The 17,581-nt window shown below is 52.5% G+C and overlaps 2 protein-coding genes across 2 annotated transcripts; one reads left to right on the top strand and one right to left on the bottom strand.

Annotated features, from left to right (window-relative positions):
• Positions 1-1,000: 1,000 nt before the first annotated feature.
• Positions 1,001-8,004, bottom strand: mrrf (mitochondrial ribosome recycling factor). Its single transcript, XM_057019685.1, is given in 7 exon segments — positions 1,001-1,478; positions 1,658-1,817; positions 2,756-2,847; positions 5,341-5,459; positions 7,625-7,777; positions 7,859-7,906; positions 7,909-8,004. Coding segments are annotated over 7 exon segments (741 nt in total). The 5' UTR covers positions 8,000-8,004; the 3' UTR covers positions 1,001-1,400.
• A 1,647-nt stretch (positions 8,005-9,651) lies between these two features.
• Positions 9,652-16,864, top strand: rbm18 (RNA binding motif protein 18). The gene is made up of 6 exons (XM_057019686.1): positions 9,652-9,864; positions 10,492-10,606; positions 12,838-12,964; positions 13,376-13,456; positions 15,104-15,204; positions 16,170-16,864. The coding sequence occupies exons 2-6, from the start codon at positions 10,500-10,502 to the stop codon at positions 16,348-16,350; spliced, it is 597 nt and encodes a 198-aa protein (XP_056875666.1). The 5' UTR covers positions 9,652-9,864; positions 10,492-10,499; the 3' UTR covers positions 16,351-16,864.
• Positions 16,865-17,581: the final 717 nt, after the last annotated feature.

Genomic DNA, 17,581 nt, shown 5'->3' on the forward strand with positions numbered 1-17,581 from the left:
TAAACATATGAAAGGAACAGGGTAATTCACTTGATAAATGTCAACCAAAATGAAGCTATCAGCTGAAAGCAATTTCCTCGTTCTTGCCGGCCTTCTGCGCCAGGAACACGGGAGATTTTCACCCCTCCATCGATCATGAAGCCTCTGTTTTAGGCCAAGGTACACAATGCCCTCAAATTGCTGACATATGGACCCCGAATCACCAGGAAAACCGGCCATTTCCACGCCAGCCCCTCCTCCCGCCCACGCCGACCACTCCTCCGCTAAACTCTTGTTTATTCAGCGATCCTGGTCTGTTTAGGCCATTAAAGCAAAGCCAGAACTGTGGCCAAGAAAAATGAAATAAAACCACAAGATGTAGTGTGAAACACAGCGTTGCTAGCTAGCGCCGCGGAAGCTGTTAGCACCTGAAACTACGCAAGATGTATCCTGGCATTTTCCACGTTTGGATGAACGGCCGATGCCAAATGTTGCAGCGGCGGCGTCGCGGTGGCTCTGCCGGCCAATCAGCAGCAGCCTGAGGTGACGCCGAACGTCTAGGGTGACCTCCGGTCTGATGACAGGCAGGTGGGCTTCGGTTCCACCGGGCAGAGGTGCATTCTGGGAAGAGGCTAAAAGAGGACAAAGTCTTTTTATAATAACGATCTGCCATCTCTGGAGCTTTGGCTCGTTTCGACCTGCAGGTCCGGGCGTCCGTCGGCACCAGTAGCAGAGGAAGCTAAACAAATGGTGCGAGAGATGAAGCCGGCGAGCACATAATGGCACGGAAACGCCGCTCGCTGGCGTAAACAGCGGCCAGATGACAGCAGAGCGGGCTCAGGCGAGACGTTCCTGCGGGTACTTAAAGACAACGAGGGCAAAGATCAGAACGTTCTAGAAGCCCTTAATGGAGAACCGCGGCGGCGGCGTGCACATCTGTACACAGGAAAAGTCCATTATCACTCTGAGTGGGGGGGGGGGGGGTAAAAGAAAACAAGAGCAAGAAAGATGACGCACACAGTACAAAGCATTTCCTCTTTAATGGAGTCCATCAATAATGTTACTTTTCCTTCTCGTGCGACTTTAAATCAAGGCGAAGCAAATGTTGGACGGGCCCACATCCCAGCGCTCCGTCGCCAGGCTACGCTCGGACGGACGCGCTGGCTTTGGGACCAGGTCTGCAAATCCCATTAAAAATCCATCCGTCCTTCGCTCTGTTTGTTTGAAGACAGGAAGCGTACGAAGGAAGGAGGGGGGGGGGGGGGCGGTGTTTACGCACCCCCGGTTACACGCGGGTCTTCACCGGCGATGTGGGCGGGGCCGTGGTCGATGCCAACGGCACCGTTTCCTCTTCGGAACGATAAAATCCAGCAGTTGCTTCGGCGATCTAAGGCCCAACGGTGGCGCCGCGGCGCCCGGCTTCAGCCCAGCAGCTCCTTCGTCTTGGCCGCCAGCAGCTTGTCGACCTCCGCCGCCGTGTTGTCCGACAGCTGTTGAATCTGGGGGGGGGGGGGGAGAAAAGGGTGACCTTTGCCCTGATCGACGCCGTTCCCCTGCTGTTACCCTGCCGGACCAGTAGGTGGCGACATTCTGGGGCTGCGTGTAACTACAGGCTTTAGCGTAGCACGTTAGCTTCCCCGGGACAGAAGCTAGCCTCGCTAACAGCGACGTGCCCCACCTGTTTTTCCACCAGCCGTACGGTGTCCTCCGAGTGTCCTTCCTTGGTCCTCTTGGCCTGCGTGACGGCGCCGGAACGAACCCGCCTCAGCGACTCCTTGGCCTTGTTGGCGAGCTGCTTGGCCACCTTGGCGAGGTTTTCACGGTGCTCCCGCGTCACCCTGCGCAGACAAACATCGTTAAAAACGTCCCGTCTGGGCCTAATCTGCCCCGGCTGGATGACGTGATCCAGATCCGAGTCCAGATTATCGGCACACAAACCTGGACACCATCAGTCTGGAAGCGGATCCAGATCTGGATCACGACCCCGAGATAATCCCTCACTTCTTATCGCACAAGGGTGCAGATAAGTGGATCGGAGGCGTCCTGGCGAGCGTGAACGGAGCCGTGACGTCCGTGTTTAATCACCAACTTTCAAACTTCCACCGGCACCGAAGTCTCGGACCACTGAAGAAGAAACTTCGCTCCCTGAATCACACTCCAGCTCTGTCCCTAATTGGCCTTCTTTTCCGTTGTTTTTGCCTCTCCGACTATTTGCAAACAATCCGAGAGCCGCGTCTATTTACCACAAACAATACGGCCTAATTACCGATTCAGGGGCCAATCAGGGAGCTCCGTCTTTGGAAATGCTAATGAGGCCTCGGAGCGTGCCGAGGCTGATTGCAGGGGGAAAGTACTTCGACTCTCGTCTCCCCGCTCTGCCAGACTAACACCTGCTGCTCCACACACACACACACACCACACACACACACACACGCACACACACGCACACGCACACGCACGCACACACACACACACTTACGTGTGTGCATATTAAAACACTCATAGATTCCGAGTTCTTGTGAGTGACAGTTTGCTGTGAGACTGTTTAAATTGGCGGAGAAACAGTCAGTCAGTCGTCCGTCCGTCCGTCAGTCGTCCGTCAGTCACATTAACGATCGGTTTGTTTGCCTCCATTTAAAAAAACAGGTAAAAAACAAAGGAGAATTTGATCAATTAAGAAATGTATCAGGAAAAAAAACACAAACAGGGAAAGTGCAGAGCACACGAAGCTCTGTGTGTGTGTGTGTGTGTGTGTGTGTGTGTGACAGAGACTCACTTGGGAACGGGCACTCTGATGACGGTCCCCTCCACCTCTGGGTTAAGGTTCATGCTGCTCTCTCTAAGGGCAAGAGTGGCTGCCGCTGTAGCCTGGGGGGGCACACACACACACACACACACACACACACACACACACACACACACACACACACACACACACACACACACACACTGGTGTGAATAGGAAACCAGTGGTGCGACTGCAGGTAGTATTGCAGCACCTGGCAACCATTAAGGTGTTGTGGTTTTATAGTGTGTGTGAGTGTGAGTGTGTGTGTGTGTGTGTGTGTGTGTGTGTGTGTGTGTGTGTGAGGGGGAATCCCGGCCCGCATGGAAACGCCTCTGGGCCACTGTCAGCGCTGGGCGCTGTGGGACGGGGCTGAGAGGTTGCAGGGCAGGGCCTTGACCTCTGCTGACCCCGGAGGAGCGTCTGCGTGCGCTCGTGTGTGTTAACGCGACGCAAACAGACGCACAAGCGTTTCTGGCGTCGACCTTCCGGCCGCTGCAGGTCTGAATCCGGTGCGGCAGGACGCTCCAGGTTTTCCGAAGCGTTGCTTCCTGCCCTCGGACAGATCGGGACGCGCGACAACATCTGGCGGCCGCTCTGCTCCAGCTGTTCCTCTGAAGCCGGAGGGGAAGAGCAGCCGAGAGGAACCCAGAAGGTTCTCCTGGACCGGCGGCTCCAGCCGACGGCTCCTCGGAAACACGTGGTTCTGGCAGCCGGAGCGGCTCCGTCCATCAGGTCCGAGCAGCATCGGGAGCTCCAAACAACAAGCAGATGGAGGCGCGGGAGCCAAATCCTTCATATTACCCACAACAACCCACAGCCGCTGCGCAACCACATGACAATTCCCTCCGCAAACGTGCAAAAAAAAAAAAAACCCCAGCGCGGCGTTCCCGTTCCAGCTCCTTTCTTCCCCGCTCCGCTTTCTTTCCGCTGGGGGAAGAAAATGGCAGCGAGATTAAAGGAATATATTTGTGCACATTAGCTGAATCCATGAGGTTTCTTTTGTTAAAGTCATCCGGCGCAGCCTTTGAGTGTGGGGTGATAGATTCAGCTCGTACCTGTGTTTGATCGCTCTCAGCACCCCCCCATCCCCCCCCCCCCCCATCCCATCACCCCCCCATGACCAGTCCGGTGGTTTCACAGGGAAAAAAGACTAAACAGAGCTTCTCTGGAACGGCCAGGCGGGTTCTGGTTAATATGTGGGAGAGGAAGAGAAATTACACCGATGTTACACTTCAAACACCCGACGCTCCGGTTCAAAGAGGAGAGGAATGCGCTGGAGAGCGCGCACGTGAAGAAAAGACGGATGAAAGCGGCGAGCCTCCCGAACCGAGCACGCCAACATACCAGGGGAAAACAATGGCCTCCAGAGTCCCTGGAAATGGATCGCATCATTAGGAGCCAATTAGCAGGTACAGACTCACCTCTGTGTGTGTGTGTGTGTGTGTGTGTGTGTGTGTGTGTGTGTGTGTGTGTGTGTGTGGTGTGTGTGTGTGTTCTGCATGTGTGGTCTGTGGTCAGGGAAGGAAACAGACTCACCAAAATCCTGCCTGGCTCACGCTGAAGGCAGGATTTCCAGATCTGGGGATCTGATTTGTGCCTTGTTTGTGACACCAGAACAAAGAAGAAGAGAAGAAGAGAAGAAGAAGAAGAAGAGAAGAATGTGCCGACGCATCCGCTCGCTCCAGGTGAGAGCAGTCGGAGGAAGACAGCTGCTCTTCCCAAATAACGGAAAAAACACTTTTTAACGTCTCTACTCGGAAACATGGTCGGAGCTCTTGGAGAAACTTCCCATCATCCTTTGCTGCACAGCTGGATTTGACCAATAAACCTGCAGTTTAGATTCATCCTTTGAAATTGATGGCTGTGATTGAGCAGCTGAATCGGGTTCATCAGCAGCCTGTAAACGTGCACTAAAAGAGGGAAAAACGGGAAGTTTCAGGTTTGCCGACTCGTCTGTTCAGAATCGGCCTTTTTGTTGCTCCGATTCCTGCATTATTGTGTCATGTGAGAGGGAAAAGAGGGAGGGAGAAAGAAAAATAATCAATTCCTTCCTAACCTGGAGGTGAAATGAGGTCATTTCCTATTCTGTGACAACTCACACCAGCACATCTGAGCGTGCACGTACAGTGTGCACGCTCATGATGCACCAATCACCCCAGAACAAAAGGCCTCGCCACTGATTGATCGGGAAGGGGGAGAGGGAGGGAGGGAGAGGGGGGGGGGACAGGAGGGAGAGAGTGAGACAGGGAGGGAGAGGGGGGAGGGGGAGAAAGGGAGGGAGGGGGGAGAGGGAGGGAGGGGGGAGAGGGAGGGAGGGAGAGGGGTGAGAGAGGGGGGAGACGGGGGGAGGGGGGGGGGACAGGAGGGAGAGAGGGGGGGGGAGGGAGGGAGAGAGAGAGAAAAGAATCCTCTTTGTCTGAACCTGGACATTATTCTTACAAAGCTTTTAGTTACTAAATTATAAGACAAATGCCTTTAGGAGGACTCTTCCCTGTGTGTGTGTGTGTGTGTGTGTGTGTGTGTGTGTGGTGTGTGTGTGTGTGTGTGTGTGTGTGTGTGTGAGACAGTCTAACCTCTGGGAAGCTGCTCATGTTGATGATAATGAGCTGAGGTGATTTCATGGAGATCTGGCCCAGCTGGTTGAGGGGAAACTTCCCGTCTCCAGTCGTCACCAGGATGTGATCCAGCGCTCCTAATCTCACACACACACACACACACACACACCACACACACACACACACACACACACACACACACACACACACACACACACACACACACACACTCTCTTATTTCCTAAGACCATGGTTTTAAACTGGATTTCCACTTTTCCTTTAATTGTCCCTTTTAGCTACGATGCTAATTAGCTTCTCCGCCCTCAGATCTTCATCAAACTTGGATTATTGCAACAACCGAGGTGACCAGGTGAGTCAGGTGACCAGGTGAGCCCCCCCCCCCCCCAACCTCCGTCTCCTCCACCTCTGCCCAACATCAGGGCTCCTCTGGGTTTCTCGTTTTGTCTAATTTACCATCGTTAATAACAGCCGACGTGTCCGTGAGAGAGAAGGAAGAGAGGGAATCATCTGTCAACACCTTCTATGGCTTCATTGTTGTGGTTTTAGAGCGTTTCAAAAGCTCAAAGCTCTCAAGGACACAACGTGATGAAATAAAGTAGTAAAAACATGTTAATCAATGAAAACAATAAAATACAAATAATGGTTAAAGTGAGACACAAAAGGAAACTTTAAAATCCCAAATAAAGAACTACTTTATATGTCTTTTCATTCCTTCTTCTGTTCTATCAGATTTGGAGCCTTTTCCATTTATTTGACATTTTTCTATTTTATACTTTTAGAAAATTATTGTTTATTACAATAAAATTAAAAAAATACTAAATATATATATAATACATTTAAAATCATTTAAATCCTGGACAATTATTTAATTTAACATTTATTTCTAAATATCATTACAAAATAAAGAACAATTGTCTGTTTTATTTCTAGATACATTTATTTGAAAATGTTGGATAAAAATCTGATCTTCAAATCATTAAAACGGCCTCAATTCTTGTTTAATTTTAACTCTAAATTTAAAAAGGTTGAAAATTAAACAACACAAAAAATCTCTAAATTCTCCTAAAACAGAAGTTGTTTTTTTTTTTAGGGGGAGTAAAAACCAGATTTATTCAAAATAAAAATCATGAGGGAAAAGGATTTATTCAGATTTATGACCTAAAAGTACATTTAATTAATCCCCATTTTACCCACCGGACCCTGAACACATCACGTCCCCTTCAGGAACGCCACTTAATTAACAAATTATCGCTAATCCTTCTGATCCAGAACTGAATTTACTTCTTGTTTTTAATGCTGGCAAATCAAATTAAACGTCGGCTGTGTGTTTGTGCACAGAGTCGATTTTATAGGGACTCGAGAAAATAGAAAAGAAAATAGATTCTTTGATGATTCTTTGAGGAAAGATTTCACCCGTTTCCTCTCGTGCAAATTTAAAGAAATAATCCTGAGATGTGCGGCTGCTTCCCGTTCGAGCTCTTGAACTTTGACCCGAGACGTTCTCCCATCCCCGCTGCTCTCCTCTTAGAGCCGTTTCCATGGAAACCGAGATATCGCGTCGGGCCTCTTCTGTCGGCGACGCACATCAACAAGCACACGCACACACACACGCGTCCATCACATGTGCTCATGAGCCTAATGAGAGCCAGATGACACACACACACACACACACACAGACACACACACACACACACACACACACACACCACACACACACACACACACACACACACACACACACACACACACACACACAATCCCGTCTCTCCTGTCAGCCCTAAGTCCGGCTGCCTCCCCGGATTACCGCGCAGCTGCACAGAAGGGAGGCGGATGGGGGGATGAGCGGATGAGGGAACGGAGGGATGGACGCGACGGCGAGGAGGAGACGGGCGGGTGGAAATAGGGAGCGAGCGGGAGCCAAACTGTGGAGCTGAGGAGGGTCAAGAACGGAGGGAAACGAGCGCAGCCAGAGGAAAAAAGAAGGGATGAAGACGTCGCTTTCATCCTTTTATTCTCACCACTCACTTCCACCCTGCCCCCCCCCCTCCTGTTCCCTCAAATCCAGGGGTGAAGGGTCGAGACCTGGATGTAGTTGTGGAAGCAGAGGTCAAGCTGGAGTCAAGGTGAGGCCCCGGGGCCCCCGTCAGACGGAGGCAGCCTGAGAAAACGCCGCTCAGAGGGCGGCGGCGAGCGTTCAAGACCTTCGTTCAGTCGCCGCGCCGCAGCTTCAGGTTAAATCTGAATCAGGAACAGGAAGAGCATAATAATAACGGAGGATTACCCAGAGAGGTTCGGATGCTCAGGCTGCGTGTGAAGTCGTCTTTGAGCGCGCCGACGACGGCCGCCATCTCCGCCCGCAGAGCGCCCAGGTCGACGATGTCCTCCACCAGAGCGGCGTTAATGTTCAGCTTGGCCGACTGGCCCTTCGCCTTGGCTGACGGGGGGGGAAACAGGGAAGGGAAATCAGATACAATCAAGGATTTGGGAACGACAGAATCCGGCTCTCCTCGCTGACCTTTAGCCTTCTTGGTGGCGTAGAGCCGGAGGCCGCAGGCGGGGAGGGGGGGGGCTGCTGGAGCCTGGAGGTGACCACGAGGGGACACCTGAGCTGTCGCAGCAGCAGAGGACGCAGCAGGTTCAGCCGACTCAGAGCCATAACTGTCCTGGGGGGGGGGACATCATTTTATTCCTGTGATTTTAAGTGTTGCCTTTGTTTAATTAATGCAATTAATTTCTGCATGTATGGGGGAGGAAACGAGGCTCTCAGCAGGCTGCAGCGCATGTAATTATGCTCACACACACATTCTCTTCCCATTACTCACACAAATCCAGAGGCCAAAGCAAAGTCTGCACACATGTTTGGGAATTCCACAATCTCCCCAACAATAGGAGACCGAGCCCTCTTTTCTCTATGCGTTATCTGCCTCCCACCTCGTAATCCGGCTGCCTGAGCGTGAACTCTGCCAGTGAACCTGGCAGGAACACACGCGCACACACACACACACACCGAGATATGAAAGGCTGTCTGTCACAGTCGGTGGCTGTGAACGCACCCCAGGCTGACTGACGTCCCAGAACGGGACAAACGGCACACGTTACCCATGGAAAGGGAAGAATTACGTATTTAACGACCTGAATGCACGTGTCCACAACTGATACTGTGCACGGGCGCAGCTCAGTGGCACAACAGTTGTATAAAATCTTATATTATTGCCTGCTACTAGCATGCTAACCAAACATCGACCCCCAGATAATAAGCAAAACACAAACACGTTCCAGCGACAATATTTAGGCTAGGCTGGTGAGCGACGCGTTGAATAAAAGGCCTCGAGAGGTTTCCTGATGAGCTGGGCTGATACGCCGCCGCGCAGGAGTGCAAAGAGGTTCAGATGAGGGACAGTGACGGATCTCTTTAGAGAGGAAGTCAGGCAGAAAAGGTGAAGCACAGGTGTTCTGGGAGATACTGTAGCCTCACATCCTGCACATTTAGGCTGAGAAAGACGCCGCGGCAGCAGCTGCAGACGCACCTCCGCCGTCAGGAGCCCAGGAGCCAGCTGGGGAGCCCCCCCACACACCTCCACACCCCCACACCTGAGTCCAGGGGCCTCCAGGATGGGCTGCATCATCCACCTATCAGGCTGCACGTGGTTAATATTTAAATACCGATGAAATGTTTAGTCATCATTCAGTCCCAAAAATCCTGGGACAGAAACGAACATTGCGAAAAAGTCAATATCACAACTTATGACACTCGTTTGCTGTCAAACTTGAAGATTTAAGCAGCCAATGGTTCGTAACAAGACTTCACTGTATTTCTGGGAATTCATTTCTTGGAACCCACCGTTCGGTGCAAACAGTAGTGGTTATGCTGTAAAGCTCAGTCATGTCCGACTGCAGTGCAGAGCTTCGAAGGTAAATAAACCGTCAAGGTCGGCGTGATGGAAACGCTCAGAAAGATAATCACGCATAATTAGGCGTGAAATCCACAACCACGGATTCATAAGACTCCGCCGTAATTTTCAGAGGTGATACGATTGAACATGATTCTCAACAGTAACTGAATATAAACAAGATACTTACTTCAAACTTGCAGTTCAGGAAAGCATGTTAGCTAAGAAGACGTGTTTGACGTTTATGTCGTCATCGTCGGGCGCCGAATGGCTGCAAACTCCGATGTGTGTTTGATATCTATACAGCGTGCACCGACATCACGGGTGTACTGCCGAGAGCTACCTGGGCAGATAAACGGGAGAACCCATGCAACGAAACGAATGCACACTGGCGCTTGTCAAAGCCGTCGCACCACTTACATCATCATCCTGCGCCTTTGTTGTCAGCGACAGTCGACTGTCTCTCGATTCGGCTAACCCATCTGTCCCCTTTTAGTTGAACGAAGTCTAAGTTTGAAGGGAATTAACATTATGACGATTTGGCGTAACTGACTCCCTCTAGAAGTTTGATCTGTCGTAAACTTGGTCGAAAAAATCAGTCATCTTAAAAGAATTTCGACAGATCCAGAAGGTAAGATGCTATCTAGCATGGCTAACAGCTAGCAGCCTATCGTTCGGAGAAACGGAGTATTAACTGTTTAGTGGGTAGAACTGAATCTTTTTACCCTTATGGAATGGCCAGATTGTCTTAAACGAGTCGAACTTCACTAGCAAGTTTATGTACAGGCCGACCATGCATGAACTCTTCGTTCGCTAAGCTAACGTTAATAAAGAGTGTCAAGATTTCAATCCATAACAGATTTTTTTCTTGGTGAGGGGGGAGGTCTCGCAATAAACAAGTGCTTTCTGGGCAATAAGTTTAATTTTCGCCTCACTAATGTCTACAAATAGCCACATTTGATATGTGTCCAGAAAAGGCAGCCAGATGAACTAGTTTCTGTGGTTTTAGTCGTTTCAACCAGTTTGTTGGTGTAAGGTCAGTCAGCCAGGACTTGGGGACATCCCTGATCATGGATGAAGATGTTACACCCCCCCCTGAAAAGCTTGTGAAGCCTCCAGTTCCCTCAAACGTCTTCAGATCGTTCGTCTTAAACTTCATAGATGATTTTAAGACTCGTCATATATGAAGATAACAGATCATCTCTGAGGATAAACATTCTAGGACGGTTAACTCCAGCTAGTTTCTGCCTCCTCCCAGGGTTACACATGTCGTCTGCAGCAGGGGCGGTGGAAAATGCCTCCGTCATCTCCGAGAGTGTGGCCCATGAAGGAAACCGCCTGTGGATCGGCAACATCGATCCCAGAATCACGGAGTGAGTACGCCCGGATCCATCTGTCAAACCCCTTTAAAGGTTCAAACCGTTTAAACCAGCGTGATCATAAAATCGGTTCCAGGCGACTTATCGCATCAGACGGTGAAACGAGCAGCTTCCAGCTGAGGAGGAGCGAAGCAGCAGCACTTTGACATCATTTTCTGAACATGCCTGGTTTTGCCTCCGAGGCGCTGCACGTTGTGGGTATATGATTGATTAACTGTGTGTGTGCGTGCGTGCGTGTGTGTGTGTGTGTGTGTCACATGCTGAGACTGAGCAGACTGGGTGGGTGTGTGAAAGGAAGGCAGCGAGGCATGGAGACCTGCTCAGCTCAGGAGCAGGCATCATTCCTCACTCACCTGACCTGCTCACTCTCTTTGTGTCAACCTGGAGCGCTGTGTGTGTGTGTGTGTGTGTGTGTGTGTTGTGTGTGTGTGTGTCGGTGGGGGGGTAGAGGTTTATTACACTCAGGCATCCTCTCATTGTGGTTTCTGTGGTGTTGTAAACCCTGACTGCCACCTCCTGCTAGTCGGAAGGTACATTCAGGTCGTGTGTGTGTGTGTGTGTGTGTGTTGGGGGGGGGGGGGGGGGTTGTGTGTCTGTGGGGGGGCTGCTGGAGAGTGTATGGTCTGCAGCCCTGCTGGACGTCTAGACGGGGGTTTCCTTCCCCTGTTCCTTGCTCTGCTCTGCTTCTTGCTACACAGAGCTCACTTTTTCTGCGTGTGGAGGGAAAACCAGAGAAATGTCCACACCTCCTGGTGCTGATTGGGAAGATTAATTAGCTGCTGGGCTCCTGCTACCCTGGAGTTTGTTTGTCCTGCTAATCCAGAGCTGAAGACAGCTCACCTGATGCTGCGCCTATGAACAAAACTTAGGCCGTCACTCATCTCATGCAGACCTGAGGAACAACCAACACGTAGAGCCACCGCGACTCTTTCTTTAGCTTTTTAAACTGACGCCTTTCTGTAAGCTGACACCATCCGATGGAAAAAGCCGGTCCGTTTTCATACAGTGGCCGAGAAGTTGGAACATTCTTCTCGGTGTTCCGATGGACGTATCGGGCGTCCGTTTGTGTCCGTCTGCGCGCTGCGTGCGGACCGGCAGGTGTAACCGGAGCTTTCACCACATATTCATGTTCTTCTGGCCGCTCTCAGGGAATTCCTCCATCCTGGTAATCCATCACCGTCTTCCTCTTTGTTGTCTCTCCAGCAACTCTTGTTGCATTTTAAATTGCGTTTCTGGAAGTTGTCAAGTTTTTTTTCTTTCTTTTTTGGCCTGTTTGTAATGAAACAGTGTTACCGATAGCAACCAAAAAAGGCCTTTTTTCCCCCCTGAGCCAACATTGCTTCTTATCTTCTGCTGAACCTGCATCACACCCACCTCTTCCTTCTTTCCCTCCTCCCCTCCTTCCTTCCTTCCTTCCTCCCTTCCTTCCTTCCCTCCAGCTCTTCCCTACCTGCCCGTGCCTCCTCCCCACCCTCCGTCTCCTCCCTCCTCTCAAATGCCCCTGAAATCGCAGCTTTCCTTTCAACGCTCTGCAGCGTTTCAGCCGCCTCCTCGGCATTCCGATGTTGTTTGTTGGGAAGACCAAGGAAAGCTCCCCGGGGGGCCGTGAAGGGTGGAAGCCTCCATCCCACCGGATGGAAGCGCAGAGCAGAGGAGGATGTTGCACATCTCTCCACCTGCTCCGGCCCGATGTGGACACGGAATCTCCTGCTCCCGGGTCAGGAGAGCGCAGCACGGCTCTTCCACCCTCAGCCCGTCTTTGTGTTGAGCTGGGGGCTCGGGGGGGTGGGGGTGGGGGGGTGGTGGTGGTGGGGGGGTGGGGGGGGTTTCCTCTGTTTTATTCCCTCATTGTTCTGCTACTGTATCCTCACTATTGTCTCACTGAGAGATTTACTGTCACTTGGCCGCCACAGCTGCTCCTAAAAAGGTGTCAGGGGGCGAGCGCTGTCAATCCCATTAGCTGCCGTTAGCAACGCCGTACACAGACGCGTGTTGCCACGACGATATCAGTTGGTGGTTGTTTTTTTTTATCACTCTTCCTTCACTGAGCTGGTCAAACATGCAGCGGCGTGCGTTGTTTCTGTTATTTCTAAGATGTCGGTTCGACAGAGGCGGCGTGAAGCGCTGCCGTGGTCACGCCTCGCCAGAAAGGCCGGCGCGGTCACGCCTCGCCAGAAAGGCCGGCGCGGTCACCTGACGCTCCCATCTGCTGTCTTCTTCACCAGGTTCCATCTGGTGAAGCTGCTGGAGAAGTTCGGCCACGTGAAGCAGTTTGACTTCCTCTTCCACAAGTCGGGACCTCTGGAGGGGCAGCCGCGGGGCTACTGCTTCGTCAACTTCAACACCAGAGAGGTACGAGCAGGACGGCGTTCGCTCGCCCCTGTTTGCATTTAAACGCCGTTTTCAACCCGCCCGACTCTCCCAGGTCCGACAGCAGCCTGTATTTATGTGGGCCCGATCCTGGGGGATCCGGATAAGATCCCCTTTCACAGCTAGTGTCTGTCGGTGGGATGTGAAGTCCTCCCAGAAGGACTCAGCAAAGGAAGTGTGTGTTTATCTTCCACGCTCGAATCCAAAGGAGCAGAGCCTGGATTGATGAGGGAGGGACGTTTTCCTCACAGGCGCCGATCCAGCGGGGCGGCATCATCAGCCGTTATTGTTCCTCGCGTTTCTCCGTCGAGGCTAATTATTTAATGACTGTTTCAATCATCGGGCCTGATTTTTAATCATAATTATCCCCTCTGGACGCGTGCGTCTCCGCAGGAGGCCGAGCGGGCCATCCAGCGCCTGAACGGGAAGCTGGCTCTGTCCAAGAAGCTGGTGGTGCGCTGGGCACACGCACAGGTGAGGTGAGTGTCACGCCGCCATCCTCCAGAACAGAAAACCGCCGTTCCGTGTCCGGAAAAATGGGAATGGAGTCGATTCGCTGGGACCTGAAGCCCCCAGGAAAGTGTGTTCCAGGCACGATGATCAATAAATCGTGAGGCAGACCCGGTTCGCTGCTGGAACAGTTTGGAGAGCAGCTCGACTCGTAACAATAGACACCCCACTGGCAGTGGGCGAAGGGATATCCTGCATAGAGACGAATCACGCCCTACACACACACACACACACACACACACACACACACACACAGGAGAGAGGTCAAGGTCAAGCCTGCCGCCTCTAACAGAGCATGTATCATTGTAACGAGGCCCCCGCCACCATCCCAGAATAGCTTTTGTTATTGATACCATTGTAGAAAAAACAGTCCTGACATCATCCGCAGTGTGAAACGACTTTATCCACGGATTTTCAGTGAAACGTGCACGTGGTGTTAAAAATGCCCCACATGGATGCATCATCATCATCATCATCATCCTCCCGGCGCGGCGCCGTCCAAACACCCGGCGCTTCGACTGGTTTCGGCCCGGTTGGAAGCGAACGTGGCTGAAATTCCGGGCTGAAATTCTTTGTTTCTCCACCAGAGGGCGCTCACAAGCCAGAATCTATGCTCAGCAGGATGTGATGTAATGCCACCTCGGCTAGCTTAGTTCGCGCGTCCAGCTAGCGTTCCGCGAGGCCGACGCCTTAAATCCTCGACACTGTCGTGGAGGCTCCCAGCAGGGATCCCCATGACGTGCTGGGATGAGTCAGGAACACTGTTGCAGGCTTTCATATTGAATTTATCCCACCGCTCCGAAGTCTCGTCCACGGGCCGTTCTCCGACATCCTCTCTCCCAGCATCGGTGTGGATTCATCCACGCTCTTAAACCCCCGTCATCACGGTTCAGATCCCATTCCAGGGACCTCTGGCCACCTGGCGGAGCTGCAGATATCTGTGCATTCCATGTCGTTCGGAATAGGTGGGAGGGAAGGGAAGGGTCCTGGCTGGCGAGCGGCTCATTGTTTTGGACCTATTCTTGGCGTTACGCGTTCTGGCGACGCTGCGTAAGAATGTGTGACCTCGCACTCACGGAACTTTTGTTTTTGTGTTTGTGTTTCCTCGCAGGTTCTGGGGGTCGGTGCTGCTTCGCTGGAGATGTTTGGATGGATGGCGGTTTGGAAAAGAATGAGCTCTGACGCCGGTTGTTGATCTCCAGCTGCTGCCTCTTTGGGAGGGGGGGGGGGATTCTGGGCTGCTCCAACCCAATACTGGCTCTAATAATGTTGGTGTTTATGGGAGGAGGCTGGTTCTGGCTCTGGTTCTGGTTCTGGTTCTGGTTCTGGCTCTGGTTCTGGTTCTGGTTCGTGTGTTTGACGTCTTCTTGTCTTCCTGCGTTGTTTTCTGCTGCACTTTTCCCGTTTTTCTGTTTAGCAGGAAAGGAAATTCCAATCTAATTGGTCACTGAACACGTTTTAGATCGAATTTGCTCCTGGCTCGTTCCTCCGACTGTTGCAGATCCGCTTCCCTCGACGTTCCGGTGGCCGTTTTCCGGGCTCTGCCTATCCGTTTCGATCCTTCTCCCTCTGCCCGTGTGTGTGTTCATCGCTCTCTCTCTCCGCCACCAGAGGTTTGAAGGCTTTCGGAACGAGAAGACGATGCCTCAGAGTCTGGAGCCGTCGTGCAGCACCGCGGCCGACGAGGGGCCCGTAACTGTCAACCACCTCAGGTTGGTATCGGCTCGTTTTTGGGCCCAATCTCCAGGTTTCCAGTTCACGGAAGCATCGTAAATGGGAGGGAAAGGACTCGCTTTTCTCTGTCTTTACTACGTATTTTCTCCGCGCACGCTTCAAATATAGATTTTAGCGTTTCTGACAGGAGGATCGGCCACCAGGTGGCGTATTTCTGCCTCCAGGCCGACCTTTGCTTCCCATCTCGTCCTCGATCGGCAGCCGTTTACACTCTTTTGTTGCTCCTTAAGGGATGCTCCCGGTTCCGTCAGGTTTGAACCCCCCCCCCCCCCCCCCGAGTTCCCGTGTGCTTGTCTTCTATCGTCTTGATCACCTTTGTTTCGCGCGTTGTGACGGCGTGCAACCGACCTGTCAGCAGCAGAACTCCGGGCTCCCGTGGACCCGCGTCAGGGAGCTCCAGATCGGCGCCGATGTATTTTCCTGCTGCGCTAATATTGAGCTCAGACTGGGAGCTGGGAACGCTGGGGGAGACGTTACAGACCACAAACCACAGTCCAAGTTGAGTGCGCGTGGAGACGGGAGGTGTTGAAACCCGCCCCACTTCACGGGCCCGCTTTGACGTACGTGCTCCGTAAGTGGGCCCGTCAGTGGCGGCGCTGTTCCGCCCGCCGTCTCCGCTCTTATCTCGCTGAAACGATCCAGCGCGTGCGGCAGGTTTCCCACTGCCAGGCTTCCAAATCGCGCCCTCCTGCAGCCAAATGGAGGAAATGGAACCACTCTGGCTCCACTTCTGGGCCTGACACACTCCGGCGTCCCCCGTCCTGACGCTCCTCGCACACTCCCGCCGACTCCTCGCCGTCCCGGCGGCGCTCAATCGTCCCCGTTTGAAGCGTTCCTCCCTTTTTCCGCGGGAGCAGCAGTCATTTTCTCATCCGTCCTCCTCTTACTGAGAGTGCCTCTTCTTCTCGCTCTGTCCACCCCCCCACCGTCCCCCCCCCTCTAGCACCAGCGCTAAGATCCGCGCCATCGAGGCCAAGCTGCAGATGATGGAGGAGAATCCAGATGACTTCACGGGCCCGTCGGCCTACGTCTACAACAAGCCGCCGGAGAGGAAGCGCTGGGAGCCGTACTCCAGATCCAACCACAAAAATCAGAGCAGACCCTTCCGCAGGTTCAGGAGATGACCCCCCCCCCCCTCCTCTGGGCGCGCACACACACCTCCACACACACTTCACCGCTACAAAGACTGTTTATCCTCATCCTACGTTGGGAATCCGAACTCGCTTTTCTTTTGTCTTCCGGTTCCTGGAACTGTTTTTGTCTCTGTAGCGTTCAGGTCCAAACCTTTTCACGCCCCCCCCCCTTCAGACACTCGGTTCCTTTTGCTACCTCTAAGGCTGCGGCGGCGCCCTCGGTGGCAGAGTAGGTGCAGACGCACGGTGTGGCTCTGGGGGTCAGAGGTGGGGGTCGGCGCGGCGTCGGACGTGTCGCTGGAGCAGCCGCAGCCCCCCAGCGCGGCGACAAGAGTTCTATTTTTGGGTGAACTGTTCCTTTAACAATCACACCTTTAAATACCGTTTCCCCCCTTTTTAAGGTCGTATTAACGGGAGAAAAACAATATTTAGTTTTTCAGCGCAGATCAATTAAAAACAGGTTTATAGTTATTTATATTACTGGAATAAAATGATGCAACATGGAGCTGCTTTGTGTTTTTGTGGGGTTTTTTCCTGATTTTGATAAATCTGCTGGTTTATTTCTTTTCTTTGTGTTAATTAAAGCACTTTAATCCCATTTTGGCACAGAAAACATTTCGTCTGTGAGACACTCATCCGACTCAAAACACATCTGGAATATTTTTAATTTTTTCCGTTTTAATAATATTTAAAATATTGTCCCCCCCCCCCCCCCCCCCCCCCCCCGTCCCCCCCCCCCCCCCTCTAGCACCAGCGCTAAGATCCGCGCCATCGAGGCCAAGCTGCAGATGATGGAGGAGAATCCAGATGACTTCACGGGCCCGTCGGCCTACGTCTACAACAAGCCGCCGGAGAGGAAGCGCTGGGAGCCGTACTCCAGATCCAACCACAAAAATCAGAGCAGACCCTTCCGCAGGTTCAGGAGATGACCCCCCCCCCCCCCCCCCACCCCTCCTCTGGGCGCGCACACACACCTCCACACACACTTCACCGCTACAAAGACTGTTTATCCTCATCCTACGTTGGGAATCCGAACTCGCTTTTCTTTTGTCTTCCGGTTCCTGGAACTGTTTTTGTCTCTGTAGCGTTCAGGTCCAAACCTTTTCACGCCCCCCCCCCCTCAGACACTCGGTTCCTTTTGCTACCTCTAAGGCTGCGGCGGCGCCCTCGGTGGCAGAGTAGGTGCAGACGCACGGTGTGGCTCTGGGGGTCAGAGGTGGGG

The sequence above is a fragment of the Takifugu flavidus genome, chromosome 20 (assembly GCF_003711565.1).
Source record: "Takifugu flavidus isolate HTHZ2018 chromosome 20, ASM371156v2, whole genome shotgun sequence".
Classification (NCBI taxonomy): Eukaryota; Metazoa; Chordata; class Actinopteri; order Tetraodontiformes; family Tetraodontidae; genus Takifugu; species Takifugu flavidus.

Bases quoted from the DNA above. Each gene is read 5' to 3' on its own strand.
- rbm18 (XM_057019686.1), top strand. From the start codon at position 10,500: ATGTCGTCTGCAGCAGGGGCGGTGGAAAATGCCTCCGTCATCTCCGAG. The intron at 10,607-12,837 runs GTGAGTACGCCC...CTTCTTCACCAG, and splicing joins ATCGATCCCAGAATCACGGA to GTTCCATCTGGTGAAGCTGC. The intron at 15,205-16,169 runs GTTGGTATCGGC...CCCCCCCTCTAG, and splicing joins GTAACTGTCAACCACCTCAG to CACCAGCGCTAAGATCCGCG.